We start from the raw sequence: 19,846 nt of genomic DNA on the forward strand, positions 1-19,846 counted from the left end.
GATTTGCTCATTCAGTCTAATAATTTTGTGCTATTCCTGTTGTTTGTCAAGTAAATGACATGATGCAATTCATTCTCAAATGCATCAAGCTAGGTTGTGTTGGCAAAGGAGAAACTTTGGTTTACTTTGAGAATGGTGTTTTCCCTCTAAGACAGTAAGGTATGTTGTGTTGTGATTAATAAGGAGCATCATTTAGTTTAAGGAGCTGTTAACTATGCTTACATCAAAGGTTTCTAATTAGAGATGTTTGATTGCTTTGTGTCTAATGGGAAATCAAGAATCTCATTATTGCTAATTGAAGGACTTGATCAAGATAATGCCCCTCCTTTGTAAAACTTAAATAGAAGCACGTTGTTCATACCTCTGTGACTATGGAAGATGTAAAAATAACTGTACTTATAATACAATGTGTGTTGAGTTAAAATGCTCTGTAAAGAAAACGCATCCTCTTACATTTATGGTTAAACAAAAAAGGCAAATATAGTTTAAAGTATATTGCTACCCATTTACAATTCATAACCATTAATTTTTTGAATATCATTTTCATATGAACCTGAACTAAACGGTAGCATAACACCACTAATGTACATAGACGATATACATTGACCTATAAAATATATATATATATATATATATATTGGTGAATCTGCGCGCGAGAGATGTTATTTTATAGTGTTTAAGCTAGTAACAAGTTTTTCCCACCGCATTTTTACATAACAATTTCTTAGTCTTTACAATGTGGCTTGTGCTTCACGTCTCTGTGTGAAAAGAAAATATGAGAGAAACTGCTGAGAGAGACAGAGGGAAAAAAATAACCCAGTTTCTGTGGAAAAATGTCTGACCTGCTCCTCTATGATCACAATATACTGAGAGGTATCTATCAATGTCATGTACCCTTTTATATTGTGTATTTGTGTGAGCGCCAAAAACTGACAATCCATATAGAAGTCTCTCTATAGCCTAGCACTTAATTAATAATTAATTAATAATTAATAATTATTGTATATTAGTAAACCACATATTTCATCACTTAAAAATGTCCCCATCCATACAACAAATGTTACAATTTTAGAGTAAACACAGAAGTGTTTTATACTAACCTTAATATGTAAATAACGTAGCATTAAGTGTTTTTCCCTGGGCAGTCGTTTGCTCCGAGTGCTCGGGGTTACTGAGCGAGTGTGAGTTAATGACTGCGCGCGCACGAGAGAATGAATTCATTCAAATCTGTTGCTCTGGTGAATCTGCACGCGAGAGATGCTGCTGCTGCTGCTGCTGCTCCCTTAGAAGGACACCATGAGAAATCACAGGCAGAATCGCGACGAGTTACTCAGTATTTCAGCTTTGTACGGAGGATGACATTGACATAATATTAAGATGGAATACTGACACTCTTGCGGCATTGACTGATATTAAAATAACGCAAAAGAGATGAGTATAAGTATAATTACTTTATCTTTGCTCCTGTGTGCTGACCTGCTGGATTTCGTTATAGGTAAGTTTAACTTGAATTATGTATGATTTAAGCAGAGAACAGCTGTAAAAGTCATACCATGCCGATATTTTCTCTGCACTTAATTAAGAGTCGCTCTTTGGACTGAATGTATAGTATATTTGTCCGTACTAACATTTTGGTAGGTTCATACCAAACCACCCAAAGCACATCTGCACTATATGTTTACAGCCAACTTACAGGCTATTCTTCTCCACACTGTATGAATGCCTAGATTGAAGGATTTCTTGATTGAGGTGGCTTGTCCTTTAAACTCAGGTGCACTTGTTTAATGTTTTTGATGGGTGGTTATTTTGAGGATAAAGCTTAATCTTTTGTCCTGACCCAGTTTTATGAGGGGTTATCTGCACTCTGAAATAATTAAAGGTCATTGATTGGAGAACAGTAGTGCAGGTATATACAGTTAAGAGCAAGCAGATATAATATTATGTAATAAGTATTTTTAATTTGAGGGTGAGTAGAGTTCATTTTTTTTCTTTCAAGCCTATATGCATGCATTGAGAGACAGAGTGCGTGTTCTTGACATGAATCAGTGATTCTAGCCATCAAATTCTTTACTGTAACTTAATAATGCTGCCCTAGCATCCTGTCATGTCTCATTCCCTTGAGTTGAGCACTTAATGTCACCGGTCAGATCATATTAGAGGTCCAGAAGGTTTGAGAAGTGCACCATTAGCCATGTTTCTTTATTTGTAATCATAGATATGTGATTTAAGCCTTCTGTGTTTTGCTTTAGCTCTCAAGTCTTTTTAACAGATTTCATATTCAAGTATTATCATGATATATATATATATATATATATATATATATATATATATATAAGATTTTTGACTTTTGTTTAATGAGTTTCACAGAACTGGAATTTACACTAGAGTAAATAATAATGATACTGTTTAGTAAAGGTCATGATTTACTGCAAAGATTGGGGCAAATTCATTGTAAAGGTTTAAGAATAAGTCATTAAAAACCAATATTGATTGGACGTTATGTAAATAATGTAAATATGGGTATGAAAAAAGAAAACACGTCTCCTTAATTATATATGGTGACCTAGCAATCAGTGTTTAACTGATGTCATTGATTATTTTTGATCAATTTCTCCACTGTTTCAGACTGTATAATGCATCCATCATATTCACAGATAACACAAAATTCTTGTGAGTACGCTAGGCATCTTTAATACACTTTAACCTTTGATATGCTTTTATGCATGTTTATATAATCAAACAGATTACTGAAATCATCACAGCGGCCCAACTAATCCTTAAACATCACCATTAACATTTCCAACCAACTTTGACATTTGACCGGAGATTGATTTTCTGTGATTTCCAAGATTATTGCAGTCTATAAAAGGTGCTTATGTGGTGTGGGACTGTCATAAACCCTCAAAATTGACGGTCTCCACTCAGGACATTCTCAGTATCCTGTGTTGCATGTGGGGCAGCCTATAGATTCACTTGGATGATGGAGAAAATACCATGGATTAGGGAAAGAAGAAACACACACACACACACACACACACTGAAAAAAAATAATCCATTCACTGACGTCACAGTTTAAAAAAGCCAATACGGTGGAGCAGTGGGATTTTGTAGGTCAGTGAATTTGTGACAGATTATAGGCCGATTGCCTCCCACTCTGATGCCTGTGCTCGGTACATGGTGACTGTTTCAATGGAACTACAGCACTCAGCAAGACATGGCTGCTTTTCACAATTGTTCAAGATATGAAGGCATTTCATGCTGTCTATCTGATGTTGGTAAAAATTTGAGTAACAATTGTAAACTAAGTCCTTTCATTTTATTAGGACAGGGACACAGCTCTGGCAGCACTGATGGCTGGAAGACTTGGAAGAGATGAAATCTAGCTTTAGATCATGAAGCATCAAACTACACAAAGAATCCATCTTTGTGACAACCATTATGTAATAGTGTAATGCACTAAACAATGAGTGTGTAGCATCTTTTCAAATCCTTTTTTAAACAGATGGGTGTTTGATTTATAGTTGATGTAGCATTTATATTCTATTTAGCTTTGCTTTTTGTTTATTTGTTTTGTTTCGTTTCACTTTGCTTCGTTTGATTTAACTTCTTGTTTCTTTACCTTTTTTTCTTTTTTGATTATCCAGTATTTATAGTAGATTTTGCATTGTGTCTAGAGTTTGTAAAAAAAACTCTAATTGGGTGGTATTTGTTTTTAAAGATTTTGCTTTGTTTTGTTTTTTTAAAGGTTTTTTTTTCATTCACTTTAACTTTTTTTATTACTTTACCGTTTCTTATTTTTTTGTAGCTTTTCACATTGTTTCTTTTGAGTTTACTTTGTTTTCTTTACGTTTTGTTTTATTGTGTGTAGCACTTATATTGTTTTTTTGTTGTAATTTTTTTCAGCTTCTTTTGCTTTTATTTTGTTTCTTTACATTTTGAAATTTTGCTTTGCTTTATGTTCTGTTGTGTTTAGTTTTGTGTTTTGTTTCACATCGCTTCAAGTGAATGAAAACACTCTGCAAAGTTTTAAATCTGAAAGTGCACGTGTATGTGTTAATAATGTAAGTTATTACAGTTCAAACGCTGCTTTATCAGGCATTACAGGCTGAAAGTAGGGGTTTGGAAAAATGTTATACAATAGTTATACAAATCATTTGGGAGTCGTTGAGCAAATACAGTTAAATAAAATAAAATTAAATTAAAAATTATAAGACAATCAAAGTGTTTTTTGACCTTGCATGCATGTTAACCTGTTGTTAGGGACTCCTAAAACCAAAATATGACCCTTTCATAACCCATAATAAGGGCACTTTTTTTTTTTTTACATTTTCAATGTCATACAAGCAGAGTTTGTTAAATAATCAAGGAGACATTTCCTATATAATGTGCTGATTAAAGTCTGTTATTTATCATTTATTTTAAAGTTTATTTTTATAGAGTAACATACTTTGGTTTTTGGTTCTATTTAGTTTTTGGTTTGCTTTTTATTTTGCCATAGTTGAGAGCAGAAATCTATGAATACTAATATGTCTGTAATACAGACATTGTTTTAAGAACTGTTTTTTTCTGGATCAATGTCATTACAAAAAGAATTGGTTGAATAATGGATAATCAGTTATACCTGTCAGGTTTGTGCCAATGAAATGCTGTTATTTCATGCTGCGAGGAGATGATAAAAATAAATGAAACACCACAGAGACATCATCTTGCGGACAATATCCATTAATATTGGTTTTTGCAATCATGCTTTCTGATCTGAAATATTCACAACTTGGATCAAGAGCTCATTAAATGCTATAATTTCACTGTCATTGCAGTATGACCTCTCTTGGGGAAGGTTTATAATGCGTTCTTCAAAAGCACTCCGTTTTGCTAACTTATGACTTAATGAGTTCAGAAATGAGGAGAGCACTGTAATTTTGCTAGAACTCATTGCTGGTAATTTGAATGGGATTTTAAAGGAGGGCTGTGCAATTTGAGGATGTAATAATGCATTCAGAAAGTGACACTGCTATCTTTTTCCAGGTTATTTAACAGTCACCATTGAGCCTCTCCCTCCTGTGGTTATGGGGGACACAGTGACTTTGAAGTGCAATTTCAGGACCGATGGCAACTTACGAGAGATTGTGTGGTTTCGGGTAAGTGGGGTCCGAGCTTCATCTTTGCATGGTACGCCTTTTATTTCAGCATCCTGGAAAAAAATAATCACTTGTTTTTCAGTGTGCTAGTTTTTGTGCCTTTTCAAACTCTTTTAGTTGGCAAATTGACATTGTGAGAACAGAAGCTGTCAAAAATATGAAAATAAATTCAGGATTAAGAGTGAATGGCTCAGTGATTTTAGGACAAGCTGTTTTCATTTTGTCGTCACACAGAGACATAAGTGTGTCAGGTTTGATGAGCCAACGGATAAAACATTCAATTAAACACATCAGTATGCCAATATATTTCCATGACATTTAAAAAAAGACATTTCCAATATATCATGTTTATTTAATAACTTAGAAAATCATAAATTATTTTAGCTTTTCTGCATCTATCCCCCTCCGCTGGAAATCATACAAACTATTAAAAATGTATAGAGAACAAAATACACTGTTAAAAATATTCCGTAAAATATACGGTGAAAAAACGGCAGCTGTGGTTGCCAGAATTATACTGTAAAAATACGGTAAAACCGTTTTTGGTTTAACGGTTTTATACCGTAAAAAATACAGTTACACTGTTGTAGGTTTAACGGATTTACTCTATATTTACAGTTTAATACCATAATTTAACTGATATAATATTAATTTACGAACTTATTGAAGTACTGAAATCTGTTTTGTACCTTTGTACCTTTGTATTACACTGGTAATCACCAAAAGCAGGTGGTGATGAGAAAGTCACGTGGTGAAATAAAGCCCATCACAAGCAGCTTTTAAATAATAAGATACATAGAAGGTGCAGGGTGTCATTCACACAAGCACTAAACACCATCATGGTGAGACTCATTAAACTGAAATATGCAATAAACATTAATTTAACAACATTTTATGTAACATACAAACCTAATAAACATAACAGATGAGAAGAAATTAAGAAGAAACATAGTTATTTCAAAGAAAAAACATCAAATTCAAACAAAATTTGAAATGCAACGCAGAGAATTCCGGGAACGTAAGTTCATGGTTTTTCCCTGTAAAGTTTCCCTGTAACAGGAAATTACCGTACTGTACTGTAGCATTTTCACAGTTCTTTACCGTTAAAATCACAGTCATTTTTTTACAGTGCATCAAACCATTTTGTTTATTTAAAAAAAAAAAAGAAAATTTATCTTGAAAGCAATTAATTTGCTTTGAATCTAAGTGTCTGCCAGGTGCATAACTGCAAATGTGGTTGTCAGATGTTAATGGATCTTGTCCATACTGTAGTTAATAAGATGACTTTATACATGCACTAAAGACCTTTTTTTTAGCTATTTCTGAACTTACAAGAACATTTATGTGAATTATTGCAAATAATCAATTATTTACCAACATGTAAATGCAAAAAAAAATTTCTCAACTTTCTTTTACCCAGTACATGATAGTATATTGTTCTTTTTTTCAAAGGTGACGGAAGGTGGAACATCAAAACAGAAAATTTTCACCTACGACGCCATGTACAACACCAATTTTTCTCACATGGAGGACTTCCGCAGACGAGAGGACCTTGTTTACCAGTCAACTGTCAGGTTATAGTTATATCCAGCAGAGCGCAGTTTATAGTGGATATTACTTGGCTTTCCTCTCGGCACGCACAGTGCTATTTTTATGACTGCTGTTATGTGTTTAGACAGATTGTTCCTCACTGTTCTCAGGCTCCCTGAGGTCCAGATGGAAGATGATGGACCATATGAATGCCACGTGGGGATCTATGACAGGATATCTAGAGAGAAGGTGGTCTTGGCATCTGGGAGTATCACTCTTAATGTCATGTGTAGGTTCTAGTTTTAAACCATCATACACAATTTTTTACATTGAGGCATTGTATGTGGTCATAAAAATGCAGGGATTTGCAAAACAAAATCCATTATATTCTGTTATTAACTGCCATAGTTCTTCTAAAAGTCATGTTCTTTCAAACCTGTGTGACTTTCTTTCTTTTGGGTACATGAAAGAAAAACTTTGGGCCCAACTGACAGATATATTTTCATTTGTGTCCCACACAAGAAAGAGGTTTGGAACAACACGAGAAAGAGTCCATTAAGGCAGAATTCTCATTTTTGTGTGAACTATATCTGTAACCTCTGGAAAAAGAAAAAAAAAACATTTCAGTGCACTTTTCTGTTATTGGAAAGGATTGTCTGTAAATGTAATACAGATAATGGAAAATTCATGATTAACTACTTGATAAAGATGCTTATTTTGATTGAGCAGTGTATTATCCTAATAGTACAATAATAGTGTGTACTGAATATCTTTTTGGTATCAAAACCAGGACAATATTTTCAATTCTCAGTCTCTCTATCTTAATTGCTTGTGCAAGTACGTACATGCCCATAAAGTCTGGGAATATTCAGCAGGGTATTCATGCAATTTCCCTCGGCATGCACTTGTAAATTAATACATTTCAATCCGATGTAATATGCCGTGACATATAAGTGAGATACGAGCTCAAGTTTATTTCATGGCAACTAAGAAATCATTAGAAAGATTTCACATGGTTTACTGACTTAAAACAAGAGATTTTGCTATTGTGATATAAATCTTCCCTATATTAATGCACTTTCCTTATAAACTGAAAGCTCATTAAATGAGGATCTCCTGGCTTGCGGTCTGAAGCACAAAAGTGCTCTTGAGGGAAAGATACTAATAATTACTTTGAATGCTGCACTGTCCTCTCTGCTTATTTCTTTGAATTGCTGGTGTGAAGCTATTGATTTATAATGAGTTTTCAATGTCTTTGTTTTTCTCAGCTCCACCAAAATCAATATCTGTTGAGGCAGCAAATCAGCCAGCTCGATTCAGTCGCTACGAGGCTCAAAATTTCACGCTTGTTTGCATTGTAACTGGAGGAAAACCTGCCCCGGTGGTTAGTAGAAGAATTAAAAACAAGCTCTAAATTAAAACCTAAATAAAGACGGACATGCACAAAGCGGAGGTTATTTAAATGGAAATTTGTTTCTTTGCCGTTCAGTTGTAACTTTTCGTAATTATTTCTTCACCAAACTCAGGTGTACTTCAAGAGGGATGGAGAACTTATAGAAGTCCATCCTTTCACGTCTACTGAGAAAGTGGAAAACAGAGGCTTGCTCGCTGCCCTAGATAACCAGCCGCTTGTGAGTCGAGAACTGGATGATACAAAAGTTCAGAAGTCTCTTTCTTTCCTGGACCCTCACAGCGAGCCGGTGCGTCTGGATAAGGACCGGCCCCAGCGCAGTTACACATCTGGAGCCCCTGGTCAAGAGGAAGCCAGTCCCACCACAGAGGTCATCCCAGAGATTGTGATCAGCCGAGAGTTTCCCCGCTGGGTGCTGAGCTCAAGCCCGATGTATTACTTCAACCATACACAGTCTGAGCTTCATGACGGTACTTTGGAGGTCCAAGCCATGCTGACATGGCACTTGAACCCACAGCTGGACAATGAGGCTCTGTTCACCTGTGAAGTCAAGCACCCTGCTCTTTCCATGCCCATGAAGGCAGAGGTTACGCTCTGTGAGTGTCCCTTTATATACGTTACCAAATACATTTACTGAGTCTAAAGGCCTGTTCACACCAAAGACGATAACTATGAAGATAACGCTAAAGATATAGTTCTAAAAAACATTCTCAATATAAAAGAATAGCAGGGCCCACGGCACAGCTATAATGATAAAGGCACAGAGAAACGAAATCATTGGAATCAATTTCAGAAAGATTTTTTCCAGCCGATAAACAAAGTTAAACAGACGCTGATATATTTGTCTTTATAGTTATTATTGGTGTGAATGGGCCTTAAGTATGTTTATTAGTGTCTCACAATATATTTCACAATATAAGTTTTTTTATTTCATATTTTCATCATGTTTGCTCCTTTGTCCTGTTTTTACACTAAGATTTACTTTACTTCAACATTTACTTCATCTTCGAATTTGCAAACACTATTAAATGCAATCTTTACCAATTAGCAAAATTAATATACATTTTTCATAGTGTAAATAAATTAGTGATACCTAAATTCACTTTAAAATTATTGATTTTAATTATTGGTCTTTTTGAAATATATACATATATATTTTAATGCTAGTTACTGTTACCATATTAGACTAAGCCTTACTGTTTACACAGGGTATAACATATATATATATATATATATATATATATATATGTGTGTGTATGTGTACATATATATATATATATATATATATAAATGGAAGACCATGACTCTCTGCCTCCTCTGATATAATGACAACACTTTTACTTCTCACTGTTTTCAAGCTGCTCCAAAAGGCCCGAAACTCTCTGTGGCACCAATCAGAGCAAAAGTGGGAGACACGGTTCGCATCAAAGTGGAGGGATTCCAAATGGGGCCCAAAGCGGTACAGTCATGAAAGAAGAAATGTTTCTAGCATATAAAGTGGTGCAAAATAATTATTTGCAAACAATGCAGCTTAACAGTAGCAGTGATTCATGTTTTTGTCTCAGCAGAATATGCCTGCTCTAATTTGAATGCACGGCAAACAGCAATGGCAAATGTTTTACATTATAATGCCTACCAATGTCTTTCGGAAATGTTGAACTAAATAATTTGGTTTTAATAATTTATAGTGTACCTTAAATGTCTTTGAGAGCTTCTTTTGAAAAATGTTTAATATTCTCTTCAAGTATAAAATATATGAGCAAATGAATACTGCCAGTGGTGTTTAGCAAATGTATATAAATGATTAAAAAGAGTCTCCCTAGCAACTCCACATAAATATTTTAGCTTTGTTTGTAATGTTTCACACTTGCATGTCTAAAGATATCAACTATATACTCTGCAGGGTATAACCATGCTCAGTGCTTTAAATGTCTGAATTGTTGAATGAATATTTTGGTTTTCTCTTTGTGTCACAGAATAAAGTGTTTCCAGAGCCTCTTTTCACATGGACACGTGTGGGAGGACCTCTGCTGGATGGAAGTGAAGAGAGATTTGGGAAAGTACTGGTTCTGGAGAGAGTCCCAGCTGAGCTCAACGGATCCATGTATCGCTGCACAGTCCAAAACCCACTGGGATCTACCAACACTCACACCCGCCTCATAGTATTTGGTCAGTATACCAGAAGATGCATCACAAATAATTCAAGTGGTCTGTAGCCAACACTTAGATAACTGTCCAGTTTCTTCCTAAGATGTGTCTGCTTCACAATGCTGGATCCACATCTGACGCTCACAGTGACTTTATCCAGCACTCACATACATTAAAATGTTCAGTCCATTGCCAAACATCCCTATTTCTTACATTATTTTATTTGTACTCAATAATGAAATGTCTCATTCTGTTTAGTGAGATATAATCGCAGTAAGCTGTTTATATTCAAAAGACATCACAGTGTTTGATCAGTGGGCAAAAAAAATAAAATAAATAAAATAGTGCACACACAGTGTATGTTATTTTTTTGATACCAGCATGCATAACTATTTATGGACATGGTTTATGGACCATTTACAGTTTAACTAAAGTTTACATTTTTTAACAGAAAATCCCAGGATCAAGAAGGAGACTAAACAACTGAAGTGTAAGGCACAAAAACATCCTACATATTACATATCTAACAGTATTGTAGATAAACTCTCACCGTGACTGTTAAATCATTTTCAGTTGGCGATTCTGCTGGAGACATGCTTGGGCCCTCACTGATGTTGCTGCTGTTGTCATTGACTCTGGAGTTAACATGAGCACTATGGGATGCGCTTTCCATTAGTAACCCTCTCTGATACTCTGTCAGCTCCTCTGCCATCTCTGTCGCTGTCCAGCAGCTACGCTATAATCCAGGACTGAGACTGCTGCAGAGAAATATGTGCTCAGAATGAGAACGATAAGCTCAACCCACCCTGACCACCCCAACCATGTGACAACGATTCAGCTCAGTTTGTTCCGCACCTGTTTTGGCACAATACACTGACATATTCATGCTTTGACTTCATAAACTCTACATTGTATTTGTGCACAGCTGTGTTGCAGAAAAGGATTAGAGAGAAGTGGAATGGGACGGCCCATATAGCCTACAGATAATCCTGGACATACATTACAGCTTTCATCATTCTAAACAGCTTATTGTAATGTCATTTCATTAATGTTGTTCTTTATATCCCAGCTGTTGAGTGCAAAATCACTTACTTGACTTCATGGTTCAAGCTATTGAATGTTGAGAATGAGATTCACCTACTGCATATGACCTCTAGATGACGGTATAGATCTTCAGACATGATACCTTTTTTATGCATTAAATGTCCATAGACTCTTCTGGCTGGTGTGCACTGAGAAGTTCCTCAAGCAGTGATGTAAAGCATTAATAGCACAACCTCGTTATCTCTGCATCTCTGATACAGAGATATTTTAATTTAATTTCTTTCTTTTGTTTGAACAAAATGTAAATGTTGGCGTGACGGAGAACGTTCCCTGTTAGCTGTGGAACTCGAGTTTTCCGAGTTCTTGCTACTTGAGATTAACTATTTAATGAAATTTAATTTTTGCATGGATGGATGTTGGAAAGTTGGATGACAAAACCGATACACATTCCTCATCTCACAGAAGTTTACACGATGAGCCCCTTCGAGTCTTTAACAGTGATCATCATGACTTATTCACGCACAATGAGAGGATAACAGTGTAGCATAAATTATAAATAAATATTTCACTAATTATTTCTCTCAATCTTCGTACGATACTTGAGTTCTGTCCCGCCTCTTGAGATAAAGCGCACGGAGACTGGCTGATGTTATACCGTTCTCCACGCACTTTATCGACACACACACACACACACACACACACAGACAGACACACAGAGAGAGAGAGAGCTCTCACGTGTGACAGTTCTTCATTCGTAGGTAGGCAAGACATTTGGCAAGCTGATGACCCACTCGCACTTTAAGGGACTTTCTTCTTCAGACCAGGAGAGCTGGACGCATTTACCGTTACTCAGAGAAGAACTTCAGCGTTCATTTTGACAGCTGACAAGTGACAAGCAAATTCGCTTCTTGCAGGCTTGTTTTATTCCACAAAACCGATAGAAAGATCGGACTATCTGAAAGTCATGATGGAGATGAAGGTGCTGGGATGCGCGTTGCTTTTTCCTCTCCAGATCTTCTTTTGCTTGTTAAGGGCGATCGTGCGCTTGTTTACGCGCCAGAAGCGCAGAGATCTGGGCACTGATGTGGTCCTCATCACTGGAGGAGGAAGAGGAATCGGCCGTCACCTGGCTAAAGAGTTCGCCAAACAAGGAGCAAGAAAGGTAAGGCTGCGTTAGCGTTTTTATTCGTTTAAACGCAATTCATCATGCTCTTTAATTTAAAATAGAATAAAATAAATTGAGTGCTTATTTCAGTCTTAATCAAGGACCGCATATAGAAAATATATCTGAGCTTTTTTTAAAGAAGTTTTATATATAAAAAAATCTGTTTGTATTGGTATGTAATGTGTATTGCGAAATGTAAGTTCCAAAGCGCAATCTGAGGTTAGTCTCGCGCAACACAAATTGTAATTTGGCGCCACTAACGCGATAAGCTAAACAAGCGTATTCATCTACAAAACTTTTTTTAACAGAACAATAAAGTTATGTTATACATTTGGATAGACACATAATAAAATTAAACATAACGAGGTTATTTATCGACGTAACCCGCCGTAACGGAAAGCGCGCACGCGGCGTACTGTTGTTATGGTTACCACCTCTGGCGAATGTCTCTTCTGTTCGTTAGCGTCTAAGTTACTGGTAACGTATGTGGAGAGGTGAAAAAACGCCGGTTTAAATATCGCTTTCAAAGTTGCTCACTTGCTGACATGGATTAGGTTATAAAAATTCACAGCACTCCTACAATACTCACACATTGGGCCTACGTTTTAAAGTGAGAAAGAAAAAGAATCAGCTCAGATTCAGCTCACAAACTTCCAAATGTGAGTAACGTTAACTTAGGACATTTTTCTGTAACATAATTGATCGGCTTGTTTATTATTTCAGCATTACTGACAACCAAACAAAACCAGTAAGGGTTGTGTTTATCTGATTTATTCACATTGCAGTAAACACCTTTTTGGTTGTGTAAATACACTTTGAAATAGCTGAGTTTGTCCTGATGGGGCACAGCATGGCTTTCCAGTCAGCGCAGTCAACAGAAAGCAGTGTGACCTGTTGCTGCCCTCATCCGAAGCCTTGAGTTCTGTTTCATATTCCTCCTGCGGACAAACACAGGTGTTTCCTAAGCCTTTATGTTCTTACAGTTGCCCAACAATGGGCTGCTGACAGGCACGACTGTTTTGTTGAACTCAAATCATGTGTGACTCTTTAACCTTCCAGGGAAGTTCAAACTATACCCAGTCATACATGATGAACTGTAACTAAATCATCTTGTTTATTATGATTATTGTTAATGAATATAAAACTGAGCTATACTTACTATATCACTCTTCCCAGTAATAGAGTAACACCAGTAAAAGCACAAGCAATAAGTGTCAGGAATACAATATTAATAATACTGTGCATGTGAGGGAGTGGAAGTGTGTGTGCTGCAGTCATGTGTGTGAATGTGCACCCAACATGTATAGGTGTGCGAATGGATCATTTGCAAGGGGGTGTCGTAGGCAGAGAAGCACCTTACAGATTGGTTACCACAACCAAGTTCACTGGCAGGTCAGCCAGATTCGCAGAGCAGGGCTGATGATGTCATTTGTGTTATTGTGTGGGCTGCTTACGGCTGAATCCCAGAGGAACAGAGTCAAACAGAAAGCCAACGGAGCTGAAGCTGTGTATGAAAGTCAAGTCAAGCAGACACAAGTTGGGCCTCAAATATGTGTTTTATTTACCTAATCTACTGCATTAGTCTGTGAGTTTAAAATCCTTGAACAGAATTATAATATTCACAAATGTACATTTAGAATTATGAGGTTCTACAAAGTTTATGTAAATGGTGAAGGATGAGGTATAAAGGTGGGAAGGTGAAGGTGAATAGAGGCTGGCACTCCTCTACTCCCAGCTGGGCTTTGGCCCATGCCTGACCCCTCTGGGCCAGCACTAATGAGGGGGTGTTAGGCTGTTCCTGCCCATGTCTCCCAGTGGCTCTGTTGCTTGAATTTTACTGATAATGGGACACTCACCATGTGCTCTTTGTGACATTAGGTGGGACATGAGTCAGGCAGTATGTCACATAAGAAAGCACATCTGTTGCTTGCTTGCCCTATTTCACTCTGTCCCTCTCAAAATTATATTTTATATAAAGGAGTTTTCCAGTTGTCCTATGTAGGGTTACCAGAGGCGCAAGCAGGGAAATACCCTAGGTGGATTATTTTATTTAATTTTTTATTCTTTTTTATTTTACAGTTGTTCTACGTAGGGTTGTAAGATATGATTTGATTTGATTTAATTTAATTTAAATGTTTTGTACTGTCACAATGCAAAAAAAATTAAAATAAAATAAATTTGGAGGGACCCGGACATGTTCTTGACAGGTTATGTGAGATTCCCCCACACTAATGCTCTCCCTTGAGAGGCTTTGAATAGTGAAGGGTTGCTCAGAAGGTCAGAACATGTGACTGTTTTATGTGTGTATGTTTGTTTATGAGGTGGATTGAGATTGACAGGATGGGGAGGGGATGGACTCATCCTTGTGTTCATTACCTCTCGCTGACCTTGCTGAGTGATGGATCTAATAGCCAGAGAGTTAACCGACCTACACAGCCTGACCCTGTCCTCTATCACTCTCACTGGCTCTCCCTAAAACCTTGTGTACAATGATAAGGAAATACTTCATTCAGAAACTCCTTAGAGAGCTCAACCTATACATCAATGTGTAGCAATCATGCATTATACATCACAGAGTTAAAGAGAGTTGTCCCTCAGCTTACAATGTAAAAATCTCCTTCTGTTGTCGAAAAGTGTAAATGATGTTCTGGATGTACTTTACACCAATCATGACTTTCCTCCCTCAGGTGATTTTGTGGGGCCGCACGGAGAAATGTTTAAAAGAGACATGTGAGGAGATCTCCATGACTGGAACAGAGTGCCATTACTTTGTGTGCGACGTGGGCAACAGAGAGGAAGTGTACCAGCAAGCCAAAGTGCTCAGGGAAAAGGTATATTTAAACCCTTCTTTCCTTGTCTCAAGAGATCAATAAAAGGAGTTTACATAGTGACCCCGTCTCAAACATACATCCACAAGACTGTAAGGTGTCTTGTTTTGTCATTTAAGATTTCAGAATGGTGCTCTCTAGCACCCCCTTTGTGGCTGCTAGGGTCTAGGCTAAGGATTTTCAAGTATTTTAATGCCGAAGACTCCCATACTTTTTATAGGCTAGTGCTTTTTTGTTGCATTATTATAATTGCATTATTTATATTATTTATATTTATTTTACATAATGTACATAATTTACATAATATTTTACATAATAATCATTTCCGAGCAGCTGAGTCCTTAGCCTTCTTTAAAAACACATCTCCTGCATCTTTATTAGACACTCTAACTCTAGCACTCTCAATTCTAATTCGATTTAATTCTAAACTTGGTCCTTTTAGACTTGCACTCTATTCATTTACTAACACTAGCTTCTCTAATCTTTTGGTATTCTGTTTTCTATATTTTCTTATTTTATTTTCTAATTGACCAAAAAAAAAAGAACTTGCTCCATGTGCTGCATTAAGCTTACTGAGACTTGTTATAGCACTTGCATATCATTGCTCTTTTTTTTTATTTTGTTTGCATCCATTTTCCTCATTTGTAAGTCACCTTGGATAAAAGGATCTGCCAAATGATTAAATGTAAATGTAATAATTAATAATCTTTTATTTTCCATGGAACCAAAATATTAAAATTTTACTTATCCACACAGTAAATTTGGCTCTAAATGGATGCGATGTGGTCTCACACAGGTCGGGGATGTCACCATTCTTGTCAATAATGCAGCTGTTGTCCATGGAAAAACTCTTATGGACAGTGACGATGACGCACTCCTGAAAACCCAGCACATAAACACACTTGGACAGTTCTGGGTAAGAAACGAATCAATATCTTAACTTATTTGCTGCTCAAATGCTCAATTCGTTGTAGTGCAGTAACCCTGCTTTGAACCTAACATGAACTCTAGATACTCCTTTGTGTTTTGCAGAACATTTTTCAGTTACTTAACGTTAAGTCACTTGGCATGCTGTAATTCTTGGAAGCGTTCCTCATCATTTAAGCATGTTTTTGCCAAAAGAGAAAAAGTAACACCGCATTCCTCGCATAGAAGAGTCAGAGACAAAAATACAAGAGAGATTCACAAACAAAAGTGAATGGTACTAAAAGAACTGGTGGAATAGGTAAAGTTAAACATTTAGAAGAAAATGGACTGATTTAGGCTACACACATTCAAAGTCAATGAGAACAAGAGCTGATCATTGGAGACTTTAGTTGCAGTAGTAGCTCATGCTGAGGATTGCTGTAATATATTGTTGCTCTAATCTCAAACACATGGCGTTTTCTGAATGCCAGTTTTACATAGAGTTTTGCAGAGGAGCCATCATATGACTTGAGATCAAACACTAAATGTGGGCTCATATTTCTGCTGAGCCGGTCAAATATGCTTGTTGACTTTCACTAAAGGTAGTCTAGAGAATACTAGACAATTAACACATTCCCGACCCCGAAGTTCTGAAGCTTTCATTGTTATTGTTGGATTTTCCAGAAGATGGTTGAGGGAACAGAACAATGTGTAATTGTGTCTGTCTCCCCCACAGACCACGAAAGCATTTCTGCCTCGCATGCTGGAGCTCTGCAACGGCCACGTGGTGTGCATTAACTCCATTCTCTCCCTCTCCTCCATCCCTGGAGCCATCGACTACTGCACATCCAAGGCCTCGTCTTATGCCTTCATGGAGAGCCTGACGCTAGGCCTGCTGGACTGTCCAGGAGTGGGCTGCTCCACGGTGCTTCCCTTCCATACTGACACAGAGATGTTCCAGGGCATGAGAGTTAGGTAATGAGCTGCTGGGGCTGATAAACATAAAGACCTAGTAAAAAAAAAAAAAAAAGTTGTAAATTATTAAATGAATACATGTTTTAGGTTCCCTAAGCTGTTTCCTCCTCTGAATCCTGAGATGGTGGCCGAACGCACTGTAGAAGCTGTAAGGACCAACACTGCCTTTGTTGTCCTGCCATGGACCATGCACTTTCTAGTCATCCTTAAGAGGTGAGACTATCCCTGTTGTAGGAACATTTTTATTCACCATTCTGTATTACATAAAAGATTATTCTATGCATTATATATTAGATATTTCAATTGGCTGCACCTAACTTCTTGATTTCTTCACAGTCTTTTGCCCCAGGCTGCCCTGGAAGAGATCCATAAGTTTTCAGGAAGCTACACCTGTATGAACACATTCAAAGGACGGACATAAACTTAGAAGCAGTGTGACTGTGAAAAATCCTCAAAACCATTTTTTTAATGCAAAGCAAGCACTACGTCCAGGAAACACCAATCTGTTGCTTTGTGGACGCAAAAAAATTATAGACTGTGAAAGGGTCATTGGAACAGCATATCGAGATGCCTTTGTTTTTTCCAGGAACTGTTATGTCTGCGAGTTTTATGTGGATAGATTTGGATTTGTTGCCCTATACTGGACTGCACACAGGCATGTAGGTGAATGCGTTCTTTGGATAATGTGATAGTAAGGAGCACAGACTGTAACGATTAAAGGGATAGTTTACCCAAAAATGAAAATGACCCCATTATTTACTCCCCATCAAGCCATCCTAGTGCCACTCTCTTCTGAACTCAAGTACGACAGTTAATGGAAGCTAGAGATTATGGTATGTAAAGTTTTAAATATGGATATTTTGCTTACACAAACGTATCGATTTGCTTCCGAATGGCTTTATTAATCCCCTGGAGCAGTGTGGAGCACTTTCTATGATGGATGGATGCACTTTATTTGGCTTCAGAATCTCAAGCAACATTCATTATAACATTCATAATCTTTATAAAGATTGGAAGAACCAGGACCATTTTTTGTATTTGTCTGAAAGAAGAACGTCATATACACTGAGGCTGAGTAAATCGTGAGGTAAATAAAAGTTTTGGTTGAACTATCCCTTTAATAATTTTACAATGCTCTGAGGTTTTCATCAGGGCCTGTTTGCCCTTGTAAGGTGTGACTTGGGAGTTTTATAGATTTTCACTGATTTTAAGAACATTTTTGTAAATCAAAAGTCAAGTCTTCAACCACATATGGCAAATGTATAGATTTTTCAAATATTTATATTTTTTAAGTTGCTGACATAAACATCCAATTTCAATATTACGTTTGAGCTGTTTTCTCATTTATCTTTTGGCCATTCTATATATTTCAATCCAAATGTAATACTGTCCAAAACATAATAAAAAAAAGTTAAGATTGGAAGTGAATGTTCTTTCTCAAAGTATGTATTTTGGTTTAAACTAAATATATTCATTTTTTATTTAAGCAGTACTGTTTACCACATATATTAGAAATATATTTTGGCCAGGTTAAAAAATGTATATTCTTTTGCCTTATGGGACTTGTTTAAAGTAATTCCAGCATGTCTATCTTCATATTACGGTCAACTTCAAATAAACAGTATTTGAGCTTAAAAAAACCACGGTGAGTGTTATTTTGTGGGTGTTCATGTTGGTTTGAAAACAGGGAAGTGTCAGTCCCTGGCAGTGTGCTTGTTCTGTCTCTGCCAAAACTCACAGGCATTTCATGGTCAGCATTCCACCGCTGCAGGCCAGCCAATCGTGAGCTCACTGTGGGCAGGGTTGTCATAACACTAACTCCGCTAAACAGGAAAGCACACTGGAGAGGGGTCAGCCACTGGAAGACTAATAGATGAATCTAGAACTTGTCATTTTATTCAGCTTTGTCACTCACACCTAGCTGAACTGCTGATGTTCGCTGTCGGTGCAGCTGTATCGCACCAAACAGATGGGTAGGTAATGCAGTGCCTGTTCACAATTTTCTCCTACGCCTCGATTTGCCAAATTGGATGCAAGATCTAAGACTGTAACCTCATAAAATCAAATCTACAGGCAGATGTTTTTTTTTTCAGCGTCTCTCCCTCAAATTTTTTCCATGCAGTGCATCCCTGCTGCGGTATTAGAAGACAATAGAGTGTTATCAAAGCACACTGGGGACCGAAACTGACATACAACAGGCACGAAGCCGCTATTACAATTATGTGATTACCAATTCACATCACATTCTTCATTTTACACACTGCAGTTGCTTTGTGGCTGAAAGGAAAAGTTACTTTCTGATGAACTATATAAAATAAATAATGTACGCTGTGGGAATAATCACCCAAAATGTTGTATAACACAAATGACAAAATCTGAAGAATGAGTCTTGGCATGCCTAACGGCAATGATGGACACTGTTGAGAGTGGGATCAGGACATGAAACTGTGTCATGGAGTGCATGTGTGTTGGAGAAGTCAGCTCAAATCTCAGGGGGTGAGTTCAGAGCAAGGTTAGCCAAATAGTAGATAAATCTGAGTAGGTTGTTGGACAGACAGCTCACCCTGTGATGAACCCTTTGCCCAGAAAAAATAACTGTTTAATGTGACCCAGGCACCCAGCACAGGTGGAAAAGTAGTAGGAATGGGTACTAGGAGAATTTGTAGGGCACATGGTAACTCGTCCCTATCGTAATAGATAA

General features: G+C 37.0%; 2 protein-coding genes and 1 long non-coding RNA gene across 3 annotated transcripts; 2 read left to right on the forward strand and 1 right to left on the reverse strand.

The window, feature by feature from the left end:
• Nucleotides 1-1,221: 1,221 nt before the first annotated feature.
• On the forward strand, nt 1,222-11,445 carry LOC128011936 (immunoglobulin superfamily member 21-like). The gene is made up of 10 exons (XM_052594741.1): nt 1,222-1,495; nt 5,026-5,138; nt 6,591-6,712; nt 6,839-6,957; nt 7,937-8,052; nt 8,195-8,675; nt 9,438-9,538; nt 10,056-10,248; nt 10,679-10,717; nt 10,801-11,445. Exons 1-10 carry the CDS (start codon nt 1,432-1,434, stop codon nt 10,875-10,877), a joined length of 1,425 nt encoding a protein of 474 aa, XP_052450701.1. The 5' UTR covers nt 1,222-1,431; the 3' UTR covers nt 10,878-11,445.
• A 521-nt stretch (nt 11,446-11,966) lies between these two features.
• Nucleotides 11,967-18,785, forward strand: LOC128011309 (short-chain dehydrogenase/reductase 3). The gene is made up of 6 exons (XM_052593552.1): nt 11,967-12,433; nt 15,124-15,267; nt 16,061-16,180; nt 16,907-17,145; nt 17,233-17,358; nt 17,482-18,785. Exons 1-6 carry the CDS (start codon nt 12,236-12,238, stop codon nt 17,564-17,566), a joined length of 912 nt encoding a protein of 303 aa, XP_052449512.1. The 5' UTR covers nt 11,967-12,235; the 3' UTR covers nt 17,567-18,785.
• LOC128011311 (uncharacterized) lies at nt 15,949-17,536 on the reverse strand. The gene is made up of 2 exons (XR_008182526.1): nt 17,459-17,536; nt 15,949-17,179 (listed from the first exon to the last, which is right to left on the reverse strand). It is a non-coding gene; the product is annotated as an uncharacterized LOC128011311 (long non-coding RNA).
• Nucleotides 18,786-19,846: the final 1,061 nt, after the last annotated feature.

This window comes from Carassius gibelio, chromosome B23 (assembly GCF_023724105.1).
Source record: "Carassius gibelio isolate Cgi1373 ecotype wild population from Czech Republic chromosome B23, carGib1.2-hapl.c, whole genome shotgun sequence".
Lineage (NCBI taxonomy): Eukaryota > Metazoa > Chordata > Actinopteri > Cypriniformes > Cyprinidae > Carassius > Carassius gibelio.